Source organism: Sus scrofa, chromosome 17 (assembly GCF_054392235.1).
Source record: "Sus scrofa isolate SSC_HxYL_T2T_F1_AM1 chromosome 17, Sscrofa_HxYL_maternal_Yorkshire_Landrace_v2.0, whole genome shotgun sequence".
Lineage (NCBI taxonomy): Eukaryota > Metazoa > Chordata > Mammalia > Artiodactyla > Suidae > Sus > Sus scrofa.
In genome coordinates, this window is record NC_139399.1 from 25,058,338 (window position 1) to 25,075,239 (window position 16,902).

Genomic DNA, 16,902 nt, shown 5'->3' on the forward strand with positions numbered 1-16,902 from the left:
GATTGGGCTCTGCTCAGCAGAGCATCTCAGCAGGCTCCACCCACTGCTGGCCCCGCCCCTCACCCCCACTTCTACCAGTAGCCCAGCTTTTACTTGTTTTATGGCTGAGGCCAATGGTAAGTCTGCATTTGAAGAAAGGGTTCTGTGACTTTTAAAAGTCTGAACATTCTCCAGAGCATTCAATAGATAAAATTAGAAGACAGTTTATAAGGTAGCTAAAACAGTTTATGAGGCAAATAAAAATTAGAATGAAAAGGGAATCAAAATACATAGGTGATAAAATAAGTCAAGACAGGAGTTCTCCTGTGACTAAATGGGTTTAAGATCTGGTGTTGTCACTGCAGCAGCACCTCTAGCTGCTGAAGCGCAGGTTGGATCCCTGACCCAGGAACTTCAGCATGTGCAAACACAGCCAAAAAAATAAAACAAGTCAAGATAGAAGTTCAAGTTGGTTACATGAGTATGTTCCTTTTGTAAAGAAATGTATCAAACTCTTGTTTAGAAGCATTAGCTTCCCAGCCTCTAGGTGAAGCTGCACTTCATTAAGTTGGTGCCTTGACTCTCTGTCCACTCCCTTCACTTCTTGGCTTTCCCAGCCTAACTCATGGCTGACACTCCTAGCTATCAGTTAGCTTCCAATTTTCACATTTAAGAATTTCACATCACTGCATATTACTTTTATAAACTTTTTCAAAAGACCCATCTGTGTTTGTGTGTATGTATTTATTTAGAGCGTCATAGCTCTGTAGCTTTATTATGCCACGCAAAACCTCAACTTGACTTTTAGCTCTGGACAAATGACATAAACCTGGTTCTACATCTTCTCTGTGGGTAACCAGTGGATGATATTAAAACTCATTGATTCCTTCCCCATCTTTGCACATCTCATTCAAGGAGTTTCTACGTAGAAGCCTAAGAGACATAAAACCATCCTCTCTCTTGCTGTCTCCCAGCTGCAGGTGGAGCTGGAGCAAGAATACCAAGACAAGTTCAAAAGGCTGCCTCTGGAGATTTTGGAGTTCGTGCAGGAAGCCATGAAAGGCAAGATCAGTGAAGATAGCAATCATAGTTCTGCCCCTCCCCCGCTGGCCCCAGACCCCGGAAAACTGAACCACAAGCCTTCTTCCAGTGAGGAGCTGGGAGGAGAAAACCCAGGAAAAGAGTTTGATACTCCTCTGTGATTGTTCCTGCCAGGCCTTCCAAACACGCATGGCCACCTCGGCTCCACCAGACTCTCTCCTCTCACAAAGATCACTGCCCAGGATCATCTTCCTGAGAAGCATCCCTTAGATTAAAATCTGCACCAGAGGGAGAGTTCCAGAAGGATCCATGCAGTTTCCCCATGTCCAGGCTCCATATGTTATGTGGAAACTATTGTAGGACCAACAGTGGAGAGTGCATGTATGTGGGACTTGGGTTTTCTTTCCAATAGTAAATTCAAAGCAGGCAACTTCCAGGCTCCATGGAACATTTCATGAAGGACCGTGTCTTCTTTGAAGAAGATCAAGCTCATGTTTTGATTTGAGGCTCTGGTGTAAAGTATGTCCCAAGTAATAGAAATAGTTTGAGAAATGCATAGCACTATTTAACACTATTGAACAGCCAACTTTGAGCATTTTTTTCCCTAACTGCCCCTCAACTGTCATATCTTCCAGTTAACATGCATATTAAATTGTTTCATCCTTTGCTTTGCAAGCACTGGTGGCTTGCAGTTTGCTAATTTATTTATCATAGAGGCATCGGTGTATTTGCTGTGGACATGGCTTTATCGGATTCTGTATAATCTGTAGTGATTCCAATCAGCTGGTTTTCTGTCTTGATTGCATCCTTATCCAGTGAAGCCATTCCCAGACTTGGCAACATGGCTTGTACATTTGTCTGCATGAGTGAGTTGGCCGCACACTTCCAGGCAGTGTGCTATCTGAGTCAATTATTTGGTACTCAGAGTCTGGGTATTCATTGGTCATTGGCCTAAAATGATTGAAAAAACTACAAAGATCTGTTTGATTGAATAAGAATAGTTGAGCTGATGTCTGTTGAGCAGAGATTCAATCAGAGTGAACAGGTTCTAGCAGTTATTTTGCTCTCTGACTTTTTTAAGGTTCATTTATTTTTAATATAGAGATAAAGATTGAATATTTATCTAGAGAATACACAAACCCACATATAAATGATATATATTATCTCCATGTATATATATATATGTATGCACTCAGCCATGTAAGTACATACACACACACACACATTCAAATGAGTGTGGATATGAGTTTCTTAATTGGCAGTGACCCAACTTTTCCAAAAGACATAAAACCAAATTCAACCATAGAGGAAAAAAATGGTCAAGCGGTGATATTATGTGAATATTAAATTATATTGAAATTCTAAGAAACCATTGACTGAAGCCATTGATGCAAGCTGAGGTAGATTGAGAATTTAGAATATGATTTTGATGTATATTTTGCAAGATCAAAAACTGGATTTTAGATATCAGATTTTAAGCTTGTTTTTTAATGATCAGAATATACAAAATATATAGGACAGCAAGTATCGTCCATAATTTTTAAGTCTGATAGAGTTCAATTTATTTCTAACATTAAAAAACTTTCATTATATATTTACTGTGTACATTTAATTCACTTAACTGTCTTTTTGTTAAGTTCCTATGTTAAGTGGCATAAGAGAAACAAATTATATTATGTTAAAACTGATAGAAAACGTTATTGAAAGGTCTTAAGAAAGAAAAAGTAATTATAGAGAGGAAAATATAGAGAGTAACACGAAGGACATTGAAGTTAAAGCCCTGAAGCAAGATTCTCACAGTTTTATTTTACTTTAAAATAAACCTGTCTGATTGTAGCTTAGCAAAACATTTTAAAACACAAAAACTAGTTGTGTCCTGAAAATTGTGTTTTAAGAATTTAATATTTTTATGAAAATTATTCTATTTAAGCAATAACTAAGGATCACAATTAAGTTTTAATCAAAATGGTGTCTTAGTTCAAACATCAGGAAAGAGTGTTTGATTAAAAAAAAAAACGCATCTAGCAAGAGACACAAGGGGAAAAAAAACCCATCCCCTTTGGAGATGATTATATTTTGATCTAAAGGATTTGGGTGTTAATTAGACACCTAATAAAACTTAACTTCCACTGAATGAGAAATCTTTTGTAAATCATTCTACTTTTGCACTTTGAAGGAAAGGCATTAATCATAAGGAAGCAAGAATGGTCAAAATCGAATGCTGCATTTTTATAAACAAAATTACAGACTGTCTAAAATTGCTGAAGAATGAACTAATAATAGCATTAATAACCAAACACAATGGTGATTATTACAGAACAGTGTATCACATTTTAGTCCAGAGATAGACTAAAGTTGAATAACCTTGATGTACACAAAACTGTTTTGGTAGTTGGATTTCATTATCTTAGTGACTGTAGTCATTTTGCAATACGTTTGTATTTGGCCATTTCCTGTAATCACATTTTTATATCTCTACAATGACACTTTTTGCAGTTGTGGGGTAGTGTGTAACACTGTCCATCTTGCATCATTGAAACTACTACAGTGATACTATCATTTAATAATATTAATACTACTTGAAATAGACTAAGATAAAGAAAAGGGGTCTATATGATGTGCAGTTTTGTGCCTTTATGTATTTGCCTTGTTCTTTGTTGAATGTGTGAAATTCTGTACTGTGGTTTTTCCTATAATAGAGAGTAGAGCTGTGTATTGAATTAGACTATGCCCTTCTGATATCTTTACACTACTGAGAATAGCGTGGTGTTGGCCATGTAAACCAATTTTCAAAGTTCTAATGATATGCCATGTGTTTGAGGGTTTTAACATTTCATTTTAACATTTCAGTATCACCATACACTAATGAATACTCCTGTGATAGATAAGCCGTCGTTAAATAACTCCGAAAGAAAGGGCCATTGCTTGCGTTACTTTGAATTTAATGTTGCTCTTGTGCACTGTATAAATATTGTTTGTGATGGATTAGACATTGTGACTTTTGCCTTTTCAGAAGAAAAAAAAAAAGATAGGACAAAGTATTTGAAGCTCTTAAAATGTACATATTTTGGTTCTTCTATCTCAAATTATTTAAAATGCATAATTCACATTTTTTGTAATAATTCTATGCAATTTTGTGGCATGATGTTTCTTCCACTTGTAATTTTATGTGCTTTCATCACAGATCCAAAGGAAACAATAAAAATTTCTTAACACAACCCAGCTGTTATTCCGTGGTGTCAGGGCCAACGTTCTTTTGATGGGCAGGAAGCTGGGAGTGGTCATGCCAGTTTTTATGGAAGTAAAGCCCGTCCTGATGGAGCACACCTGTAGCTGTGTAGGAAATCAAGAGACTGCCATGCTTGTGCCAGAGGGCAAGGGGGCCATCCCTCTGTCAGTTCAGCACGTCCATCCAGGAGTAGCACTGCGCTTGTCCTTTGCTCCACCTTCAGGATCCTCCCTTCTCCCCTTCCTTCCTCGCCCCAAGCTAAGGAACTGTCAAATAGTGGGTGTGGCAAGAACTGACAGAGTGTTTGATGTAAATTTTCTTATAAAACAGATTAAAAGGGTCTGAAGATTTGATTTTTTTAATAAATACTTTCATTTATGGGGAGGGGGGGAGGTACACACACAGCATGCAGAAATTCCCAGGCCGGGGATTGAACCTGCGGCACAGTGGTGAAAACCCCATATTTTTAACCACTAGGCTACCACGGAACTCTGCAACATTGATTTTTGAAAAATATACATATGAGTTATTAGAACATCCCATAGATATTCCAAATGCAGTATATCGGTTAACTATCGCTAGGTTACATTTCCCCCAAAGCCTAGTGGCTTAAAGGAATAGGAATTATTTATCTTTCATAGTTTTCAGGGGTCAAGAATTCAGACAGGCAGAGTAGAGATGCCAGGTTTCTATGATGCCTGGGGCCTCAGCTGGAAGAGTAGAAGCTTAGGAGCCGGAGTTTTCCAAAAACTATTTTACTTCCACGTCTGGTAGGTAATGATACATCAGCCAAGAGTCTAGCTGGGGCTCCAGGCTGGAACATCACATGTGTCTTCTCCACATGGCCTGGGCTTTCTCACAATATGGTGCCTGGACTCCAAGCATGAGTGAGGCTCACTTTGGACTCCAGTCCTAACAACAGCCTCTTCTGACCCACAGGCAAAACCAGAAGCCATTCTTTGCTCCCTGGAATCTATGCAGTGTTCCGTTGTTTCTTTAGCATTCTACACATATTTTTAATTACAGTTTTTTAAGCTATAACATACTTTATAGTTCATTCTTTTAAAGTACACATTTCAGGAGTTCCCATCGTGGCACAATGGTTAACGAATCCGACTAGGAACCATGAGGTTGTGGGTTCTATCCCTGGCCTCTCTGAGTGGGTTAAGGATCTGGCGTTGCTGTGAGCTGTGGTGTAGGTTGCAGACACGGCTCAGATCCACATTGCTGTGGCTGTGGCGTAGACTGGTAGCTAAGCTCTAATTAGACCCCTAACCTGGGAACCTCCGCATGCCATGGGTGCAACCCTAGAAAAGGCAAAAAGACAAAAAAAAAATTAAAAAATAAAGTAACACTTCAATGATTTTTAGTTTAGTAAAAAGTTGCTTGGGAGTTCACTTTGTGGCTCAGCGGTAACAAACCTGACAAGTATCCATGAGGAGGCGGGTTTGATCTCTGGCCTCACTCAGTGGGTTAACAATCTGGTGTTGCCGTGAGCTGTGGTATAGGTCTCATATGTGGCTCAGATCCCGTGTTGCTGTGGCCATGGTGTAGGCTAGCAGTTGCAGCTCCAATTTGACCTCTAGCCTAGGAATTTCCATATGCTGCACATTCGACCCTAAAAAGCCAAAAAAAAAAAAAAAAAAAAAAAGTTGCTTATCAACTGCCACTTTCTAATTTCAGAATGTGTTCATCTTCCCAAAATGAAACCCCATACTCAACCGCAATCACTTCCCATTCCTCTTTCTTCCCCATCTCCTCTCCTTTGTCCCTAAAAACCATTAATCTGTCCTCTATCCCTGTGAATTTGTCTATTCCGGACATTTTACATGATTAGATTTACACGTTATGTGGCCTTTTGTGTCTGGCTTCTTTCTTTTAGAATAAAAAGGTTAAGGTTCAGGTTACAGCATATGTATTAGTACTTCATTCCTTCTAATGATCAGATAATGCACCACTGTATAGATATTTATTCATTTGTCACTTGATGGACATTTGGGCTGTCTCTACTTTTTGACTATTATAAATAATGGTACTATTAACACTTATGTATAAGTTTTTGTGTGGAAATATATTATCTATTCTCTTGGGTATATACCTAGGAGTTAAATTGTTAGTTCACATGGTGACTATGTTTAACTTTTTGAGGAATTTCCAGACAGTTTTCCAAAGTGGATGCACCAATTTACATCCCCAGAAATGTAAGAAGATTCCAGTCTCTCCTTATCCTCGTCAACACTTGCTGTTTTCTGCCGTTTTGAGTATTGCCATCCTAGTGAATGTGAAGAGTATTTCACTGTAGTTTCGATTCGCATTTTCCTCATTACTAATGATGATTTGTGTCTTGATCACATGCATATCATCTCTGGAGAAATGTCTATTCAAATCTCTTATACATTTCTTAATTGGGTGGATATTTATTTTAAAATCTGGGCCCCCTTTCTCGATTTTTTGTCCTTCAGTCCCCTTTGTGCCTATCCACTCCAAAGCTTTGTCTTCGGAAACCTCTTTCAATTATCATTTCTTCCTGTGCCACTGACTAGCTAGAGGTTATTTAGAAAACAGTTCTGGTTATTTTCTATGTGAAGCCCTAAAGTCATCTATCTGCTTATTTTTACTAAAATTTTACTATTTTTACTAAATATCAAATATTTGTTTATTTTCCAAGATTTCTCTTTTCCCTTTAAAAACAAACTGCAAAATAAGTGTCATAAATGTGGGTTGAATTCACTGGGATTCAGTGAAATTTTCATGAAAGGAAATTTATTAAGGACAAGTGAAAGTTTGAATATTACCATGGAAATATTTGCCACATAGCCTTTAAGATTTGAAGTGAATTACATAGCATGTTATCAAACTTAGGCTGTCAAAAAAGCTTAATGTGTCAATAGAAATACTGACAAAGAAAAAAAATCAAGCCAATAAAACTATGACTCTTCATCAAACATAAAGGCACATTCCAATTTCAAAAAGGTTAAAAGTGCATCTAAGCATATTACTAAAGAAAATGATCAGACCACAGGGGAAGAACCAAAAAGAAGAAATGAACAAAGAACTATAAAAACAACCAGAAAACCAATAATAAAATGGCAACAAGTACACAACTTCAATAATTATTTTAAATGTTAATGAAATAAATGCCAAAACCAAAAGACATGGTGTGGCTTATTGGATAAAAAAAAAAAAAAAAATACTATATTCTACTAGGAGATTCACTTCAGAGCTAGACATGCAGATGTGCAGATTAAAAGTAAAGGGTGGAAAAAGATGCAACTCATGCAAATGCAGACAAAATAGACTTTAAAACAAAACCTCTAACAAACGGAAAAGAAGGGCATTATATAATGACAAAAGCATCAATACAAGAAGAGAATATTACACTCATCAACATATCATCAGAGAAAACACAGATCAAAACCATGAATCACACTTGTCAGAATGGCTATCATCAAAATGTCTGCAAATAATAAATATCAGTGAGGATGTGGAGAAAAAGAAACACTTGCACACTTTTGGTGAGAATGTAAATTCATGCAGCCACGATGGAAAGTTTTCTGGAGGTTCCTCAAAACACTACAAATAGAACTACCATATGATTCAGCAATTTCACTCCTGGGTATATATTTGGAAAATACTAAAACACTAATCTAAAAAAAATACATGCACCTCATTCTTTATAATATCAATATTTCTAATAGTCAAGATATAGAAACAACCTAAGTATGTATCAAGAGATGAATGCATAAAGATAGGCATATTACTCAGTCATAAAAAGAATGAAATTCTGCCATTTGCAACAACATGGATTAACCCAGAAAATACGATGCTTAGTGAAATAGATGGAGAAAGACAAATACTGTATGATATCACTTACTTGTAGAATCTTAAAAATATATATATATATATATGTAGCAAAATAAAAACAGATTCACATGTATAAAAACCAAACTATTGGTTACCAGTGAAGGAGGAAAAGGGCAAGAGCAAGATAAAAGTACGGGACTAAGCAATACAAACTACTATCTATAAAATAGATAAGTAACAAGAATACATCATACTGCACAGAGATGTATAGCCATTATTTTGTAATAACTTTTAATGGTGTATAATCTGTAAAAATACTGAAGCACCCTGCTGTATGCCTGAAACCAATGTAATATTAAAGAGAGTTCAATTTTTAAAAATGTTAGCGGTTTTGTAAAAAGTAAAAGGGTATCTTAGAATCAATAAAATATCATAATTTCCTTTCTTTTTTTATTTCAAAGAAATATTTGCTTCATAAGCACCTAGGTTCGTACATTTCATTTATTTAAAATCAGTGGAAAGCCCAATCTCCAGAGAACACTGGAGTAACACCAGTCCAAGACCAAAAAAAAGATAATTGAAAAGGAAACACATTTGTCCTGAAATCTCTATAAAATGTATCAGGAGTTCCCGTCGTGGCGCAGTGGTTAACGAATCCGACTAGGAACCGTGAGGTTGCGGGTTCGGTCCCTGCCCCTGCTCAGTGGGTTAACGATCCGGCGCTGCCGTGAGCTGTGGTGTAGGTTGCAGACGCGGCTCGGATCCCGCGTTGCTGTGGCTCTGGTGTAGGCCGGTGGCTACAGCTCCAATTCGACCCCTAGCCTGGGAACCTCCATATGCCGCAGGAGCGGCCCAAAGAAATAGCAAAAAGACAAAAAAAAAAAATAAATAAATAAATAAAATGTATCAAAATAGGATTTGGTTCATAGCATAGTACAAACTCTTTTTTTTTTTAACCATTCAAAATCAATTTAATGGATCTTGAACATTTTAAAAGGGAAAAATACTAGCTTATTAAAATCAAATAAAATTGCCAGCACTTTACTATTTCTTTACCAGATAAAAGGCAATTGCCTTTTATGTTCAACCACATGTTCGACCTGATAGATAATATTAGAGACTATCACATTTGGTCAGTTGTTTTGTAAAACTGTTTCATTCTGGCATTAGAAAAAAACAACCAAAAAACTCTGTTTTGTGGTCAAAACAATATGAAAACCAGTGAACTAGACCATCCCCATTCTCTAGCTAAGTCATGCCACTGTGATCTAGGACATACTGTATGTTGGGTGACAAAGCTAGGGCCACAATCTGATGCTGGACAATATTCCAGACCTTGACCTCATTAACTTAATGTTTTCACTTTCATTCACCTTGTGATTTTATTATACATCTTATTTTTTTCTCCATTTTTTTCTTCTCCTTTCTCTGTTCTCAACATCTCCTCTCATCTCCTCTTTCTATCCATTATACCAAATCTCTTAAAACTGCTTTCCCACTTCTTCTTGTCTCTCTGTATGTGATAGTCACAGATAAAGGGAGTTCCCCCCCCAAATCTCCTCAAACACCAGCGTGGGAGGGCTCTTGCCTTCTTTTCCCCCCAGCCTTCATCTTTGGATTTATTTTATTTTCTTCAACAGTCTTTAACCTTTGGTGTAATCCTTTAACCTTTTAAATGTAAATCATTCTGTCCTTCCTAAATGCTCTCATTTTGCCTAATTCAGCCTCTAAAATGTTCACAAGTAAAGCAGGCAAAAATAGAATGACTCTTACAGTGCGAGAGGCTGTATATACTCCAGCATCAACATTTTCCCAGTAATACATTCAGTCAACACAATTTAATAAACACCTGCTATGTTCCAGGCACTGGTTCTACCCCAGGCTCTGTTGGATTATGGATTATGTTTCTTGGTCATAATCGTGCCCAGATAGGTATATCTTTACGACTACTCCCTCAAATCATACTGTGTCTATACCCCAACACAGTTAAAAAGGAAAAGTGTACTTCCCTTTTCTCACTACAGTGCTACACACATGCATTTGCACACACACACTCACCCAGATGGGGACAGAGGACCTTCAGCATCAAATGACATTTAGTACCTTTTTATCCTCTAAGAGTTGCTTCCCCAGGTCATTCCCGAGTTACCCACAGCAAGGGGAAGCCCCAACTTTTTAAAATTGATATGGCCCCCTATTCCACTGAAAGGTTTATGAGTCCAAATAGTTTATTTGGGAGATAAATATGGACTGAAATCTCTATTACTGACACCAAAGTAGGATTTGATTCATAATATGCTATAAAGTCTCTTAAAAAATACTTTTCCCATTTTTCCTGTCCATGTAAATGATTGTCATAGATAAAATATCTGTTTCCTAGTTGGTTGGTGCCCTAAACACAGCCAGTGCTTTGCTATAGGAGAGGCACAGCCAGAAAAAGGCCAGAGTGAGGCCTTTTAATGCATGGATCCCCTTGGCTGGATGTAGGGCCACACTTCTTCCAAATATAAGCAGCTGGATAATTTTTAAAATCAAATAAGGTAGTCCTTTGCCCAAAACATTTCTTCCATCTGATCTTTCCTTTAATCCAAAAAGCTAAGCCTATGTTCCATGTCTCAGCACAGGAGGTCAGCAAAGTGAAAAGCTGAAAATCTGTGAGTCTCTTCTCTTGGTCTTTGTTATTCTAAAGCCTGTACACTTAGGAGGCTGGAAATGACTCCACCTATGGGCAAAATACTTGGGAGAAATCATGAGACAAAGTAGCTCTTGCCTGAGCTGAGAGGAAGGAGGAGATGTTAGATAATAAGTACAGGTCTCAGGGGTTATCAAAAGAGGAATTTTGCTCCTTATGCAAAGCATTAAAGAAATAACAAGACCTCAGAGGGAACACAGTTAATCTTATCAAATTGCACTTAGCTTCAAGAAATTTCTACATCCTAGAATGGCATGGAAACAACAGAAAAAGTCCAGGACCCCCAAGGATGGAACAGATGAAGCAGAAAGAACTGTTGGATATAAATGGACCAGGAGGATCAGAACAAAGCATGACAATGGATGACTCAGTAGAGGCCTGCATAGGAAAATGAATTAAAGATCAGGTAGGTATTCCCTCTGGCATATATTAGCATTTCTGGAACACAGCTGCAATTGAAAAGAATTTACTGAGATCTTTTAGTAAAGTGCTCAAAAAAGTGAACTTCAGTTTTAAAAAAATAATAATGCACATCCTACCAAACACTTCTAAATTCATGAAGATAATTCTTTATACCTAAAGGGCCTGAGTTCATGCAAAGTGCTCTTTAAAACCCAGAGGACTGCACACTTTTATGATATTCAGGGTAGAAAATTGTTCAACTGGCCAAATCATGGTAAAGAAAAAGCTCCTTTAGGGATTTACATGTTGACTATCCATCAAGCAGTTGTTCTCCCTGCTTGCAATCTTGGTGATGTCTCATTTAATCCCAAATTTGGCCTTCTCTGATTTTAGGACACTGGCATACCTGAATTTTCACCTGAATATTTTTCACATAAATATGCTTGATGCCACACTCTGCCTTTTCTGTTCCAATGGCTCATACTGGTCTGAGGTTCAATATATCAGATTATCCTATTTTATTTGTGTACTAGATTATAATTCTGGGGATATGAGGCCATGCTCTTTGCTATTCATCTTATTTATTCCCTCCATAAGCCCCACATAATCCAAAGAGAAATTGGATAACCCACGTGGCTTAAATTAGCTATTCTGGCTATCCACGGCTTCCCAAATCTTCTCTGCTCATCCCAAGTTTCTTTCTGTCCTTTCAGCACGTTGATTGCCTCTGAGAAAACTGCCATTTACAGCTGATAAACCTAGCTCACAATTCTTCTGACCTATCTTTCAATGAGTGATACTCTCCAAGGCTGTGTCTAATTTGCTGATATCCTTGCCATTGAGTTAGGATAGCCATTTGTTTGTTATCCCAGCTATTGCATTTATTTTTTAAATTTCTAGATACTTTATTTGGTACTCTTTTAAAAACTGTTAGGTCACTTTTCATGATGTCAGTTCTCTGAAAATAATTTCTATTTTTTTTCCTTAGATACAGTCAATTGTTTTATAACCATCGGTGTTACGGTTTGTTTTCTGCTGGTCCTTTTTTAGGGTGTTTTATCTTCCTGTGTGCTCAATTAATTGTTATTGTAAAATATGTATTTTCTTTGAAAAATTATCTATGAACAACTTTGAGACCCAAAACGGAAGTGGCTTCTGACAAAAAGAATTGCTGCTTGTTTCCACATGGTACCTAGGGGGCATCTAACCCAGATACCTTTTATGTTATTTTTTTAATGCTTCTGAACCATAAATATATATGAAGGTCTATTTTAAAGATGAAAATTCTTTTGAGGATAGTTTGTAGATGCAATCTCTTTGAGACTATTTTTCCTCCAGCCAAGAATCAAAGAAACTTTTTACTGGTCCTATAATAAATACAGGGTTAGACCTGCTATATAACACAGGGAACTCTAAGTAATATTCTCTGATAATCTATATGGGAAAACAATCTGAAAATGAATGTGTGTGTATGTATCACTGAATCACTTTGTTGTATAGCAACAATTATCACAGCATAGTAAATCAACAATACTTTAATGAAACAAAAAAAATAAAAATCAATAAACAAATAAATATAATGTTAGGATTACTTCTGATTTTACTTTTTTCTAACACTGAACCCCTGGGGGTACTAGCTTAATGGATGAAGGGTCTACTATTAGCTTCTCTCATTTGAATGGACAGTTAGACTTTTATTTTTATCTGTCTCATTCAGTGAGACCATCAAAATTGAAACTCAGGGGAGTTCCTGCTATAGCTCAGCAGGTGAAGACCCAACTAGTATCCATGAGGATGTGGATTTGATCCCTGGCCTTGCTCGGTGGGTTAAGGATCTGGCAGTGCGGCAAGCTGTGCCATAGGTCAAAGATATGGCTTGGATCTGGTGTTGCTGTGGCTGTGGCGTAAGCCGGGAACTGCATCTCTGATTAGACCCTAGCCTGGGAACTTCCATATGCTGTGAGTGCGATCCTAAAAAGAGAAGAAAAAAACAACAACAACAACAAAAAAAAAAAAACACTGAACTTCAGGAGTTCCCACCGTGGTGCAATGGGTTAAGACTCCAACTGCAGCAGCATGGGTAGTTACAGAGGTGTGGATTCAATCCCCAGCCTGGCACAGTGGGTTAAAAGATCCAGCATTGCTGCAGCATGGTAAGTTGCAGCTGGGGCTCAGATTCAATCCCTGTCCCTAAGAAATTCTACATGCTGTGGGTACAGTCATAAAAAGAAAAAACTGAAGTTTGAATTTGTCTAAATAGGTAAATATTCATGGATAAAACTGGCTTCAGTGCTCTACTTACTGCTCTGGATTCTAGATGTCCCTTAAATTCTGGCCCAGTAATTACTTGCTACCTCATCGCCTCTTGATTACCTTTAAGGAAATATTTTGTTTCTACTTTATCCAGCATTTCAGTTGTTCTCTGCAGGAGAGACACTCAGTTTCTATTGGATATGTACTTTGAAATTTTAAAGCCATTTTCCTGAGGAACACCTTTGATCCTGCCTAGACTATGTCCTGCACCTGGATAACATGAAAATATTATTGCCAATAACCTTGCCAAGTAGCCAATCGAAGGGTAAAAATTAAGTGGCTCATTTGCTGTTTGGGGACACTCTACGTCCCATTAACACATCTCTGCTGAAATAGCAATTAGATAGAGAAATATCAGATAGAGATGGCAAAAACCAGTCTTATAATCCAAAGACCTTCAGGTTGTCAAATGTTCGTATGATATCCTTGTAAGCTAAATTTAGCATTTAGAGCTCCAATTTCTCTTTGAGATGTGTAAAAACTCATCTAGCCTGACAGTTCCCTGTTGGCTGCACCTCTGAGAAGTCAATTATTCTCACCAAAGCCAATTTTAATTTATGCACACTAAATACCTCCCAAATTTATGTGATTTTTTAAATAAAAGGTATAATATCAAATTTAAGGACTAATGACTTTCAGGACAGTGATTAAAAAAAAAACAAAACTGATCCCGAGTCACCAGATTACCAAAGGAAACAGATATGTTAGTTATAGGATATTTTTCACTAAGAAATAAGTACAAGATTGATTCTTATTCTTTATTGTATTCCCAGAGCTCATTGTGGTGCTAGGCTGGGCATAATCAATAAAGTATGACAGGATGACAATCAATAAAGTTTGAATGAATTACTTAACTTGTGGTAGATTGAAAAAAAAAATGGCACTAATTCTTTCCAGCATCCTATATTTTTGTACTGTGACTTAGTAGATTCTCCCATCAAAAGGGAGCATTCTCCCATCTCCACCCTTGAACAGGGCTGGCCTTAGGATGAGCTTTAGCTAAGAGTGAAATGACTCCAATAATCAAGTTCTCAGACTGGATCTCCATCTTTTGGAACCCTGAGATAATCATGGCAGCAGGTCTGTGTAGCCTGCTGGAAAAATGGAATCTCATGAAGAAGAGGTGACCTCATTTTCCCAGCTGAAGCACCAGATGTGACATCACGCTAGATGTGTGAAAGAGCCTACCCAAGATTAGCTAAGCCATCTCGTCAACCAGCTGCTGATCATGGATGTGTGAGTGAGCCCAGCTGAGGTAGTAGAGCTGGCCCAAAGCAACAGAATCATCCCGCCAATCTTCAAACTTGTAAGTTACAGGAATTAATAAATGGCTTTGTTTTCAAACAGTAAATTTTTAGGTGGTTTGCTACACAGCAGTAACTAACTGATACAAAATCTTTGTTACAAACCTTCCTAGGGCTGTTTTAGAGAGGGTACCACTCCCGGAAAAAAGTCCTCCATTCCAGCTCAGTCGCTGCCATAAACTTGCTAATCTTGCACAAAACACTTCACTCTATGTCCCAGATTTGATATTCCTTTAAATTCTAATCTTATACATTGTGTGGAATCTTTAAAAATGCTTCACTCTACATTTCTGCCTAAATGCAGAGAAAATAGTGAAGAAAAGTTGATTTTTTAAAATAGTTGAGTGCTCGTCAAGTCTCCAAGGAATTTGCTTGTATATCAAGTATTGGAAATTATAGAAACTTGAGCTGAATATGTTCTTACTCTAAGGTACAACCACCTCACCCCACCCTAGAAAGTATATATATATATATATATATATGTATATATATATATATTTTTTTTTTCTTTTGTCTTTTTTGTTGTTGTTGTTGCTATTTCTTGGGCCGCTCCTGCGGCATATGGAGGTTCTCAGGCTAGGGGTCGAATCAGAGCCGTAGCCACCGGCCTACACCAGAGCCAAAGCAACGCAGGATCCGAGCCGCATCTGCAACCTACACCACAGCTCACGGCAACGCCGGATCGTTAACCCACTGAGCAAGGGCAGGGACCGAACCCGCAACCTCATGGTTCCTAGTCGGATTCGTTAACCACTGCGCCACGACGGGAACTCCGAAAGTATATTTTTAAAACAAATTCTTATTGGAAGCTGTCTACAGGGTTTTTTTCTTTTGATTTTGCCATACATTCAAATAAGCATCCTTGGCATCACAAGGCTTTAATGAACTTTATACTTTACCATCATCCCAAAGAGGACATAAAACAGATTTAACAGTGGAACAATGGAACAGATCTAACAATGGAACAAAAATACCACTCTAATAGCCATCTAGCTTTTTTTTTTTTTTTCTTTTTAGGGCCACACCTGCAGCATATGGAGGCTCCCAGGCTAGGGGTCAAATCAGAGCTGCAGCTGTCAGCCTACACCACAGCTATATCAACACAGGATCTGAGCTGTGTCTGTGACCTACACCATAGCTCATGGCAATGCTGGATCCTCAACCCACTGAGTGAGGCCAGGGATTGAACCTGCATTCTCATGGGTGCTAGTCAGATTCGTTTCCCACTGAGCCAGGATGGGAACTCCCCATCCAACTTTTATTAATTGATTATATTATTGGAGTAAAGAGATGTAGATAATTAAACCTCACAGTCCTCAATTCTGAAAAGTACAAACACCTAGATTTGGATCTCTACAAGGGAAATCCATGTTACAGTGATTCTTTTTCTGTTTTTTCTTTTTATGGTCACACCTGTGTCATATGGAAGATCCTGGGCCAGGGGTCAATCAGAGCTGCAGCTGGGGCCTATACCACAGCAACACTGGATCCAAGCCACATCTTGGACCTACACCATAGCTTGCAGCAACACCGGATCCTTAGCCAACTGAGCAAAGGTCACAGACAAAACATTGGATCCTTAGCCCACTAAGCCACAATGGGAACTCCTACAGTGACTCTTAACATATGAGAATAAGGAACCTCTTGGAAGACCTGATGAAAACTAGGAACCCTTGGTTCAGAAAAGCCAACATATTTACACATTCATGTGGTGGACTTCTTTATGCTTTTTGCCTTCTCAGCACCTTATAAACACTGTTCTTGTGCTTGGGGGTCTTTCTACCTTGTGAACCTGCATATCCCCAGAATAGACACTAGAAACTCACTTCCTGTAGTCAAAACTATGGTACAGACATGTGGCCTAGGATCATAATATGAAAAGAGTTTTAACTCTATTATATCAGTCTATATAAATGTCCACCCACGTGCAATATATATATATAAACTCCATGTATTAGTCAGCTATTGTTAGGACAATACCATGTAACAAATATCCTAACTGCCTATAACGACAATCATTAATACCACAATCACAGTGCTGGGCTAGAATCAGCTGAATAGCTCTGCTTTAGGGTGTAGGTCCTCTAGATCATACATGGAGTTCAGGTTTGTTCTTTGTAGGAGTGGCAGGTACCAAG

The 16,902-nt window shown here is 37.9% G+C and overlaps 2 protein-coding genes across 6 annotated transcripts in view; one reads left to right on the top strand and one right to left on the bottom strand.

The window, feature by feature from the left end:
- PLCB1 (phospholipase C beta 1) overlaps positions 1-4,238 on the top strand; it is a 746,923-nt gene extending 742,685 nt beyond the window's left edge. For all 4 annotated transcript variants that reach the window (XM_021077401.2, XM_021077400.2, XM_085003046.1 and 1 more), the window contains one exon: positions 954-4,238. Coding sequence is in view for 2 of the 4 variants with exons in the window: in XM_021077400.2 (XP_020933059.1) it covers positions 954-1,181 (228 nt within the window). In the remaining 2 variants the exon portion in view is untranslated. The remainder of the gene's footprint in view (positions 1-953) is intronic.
- Positions 1-16,902, bottom strand: part of LOC146395186 (uncharacterized) — a 255,009-nt gene that overhangs the window by 136,205 nt on the left and 101,902 nt on the right. The gene's annotated exons all lie outside the window — the stretch shown is intronic.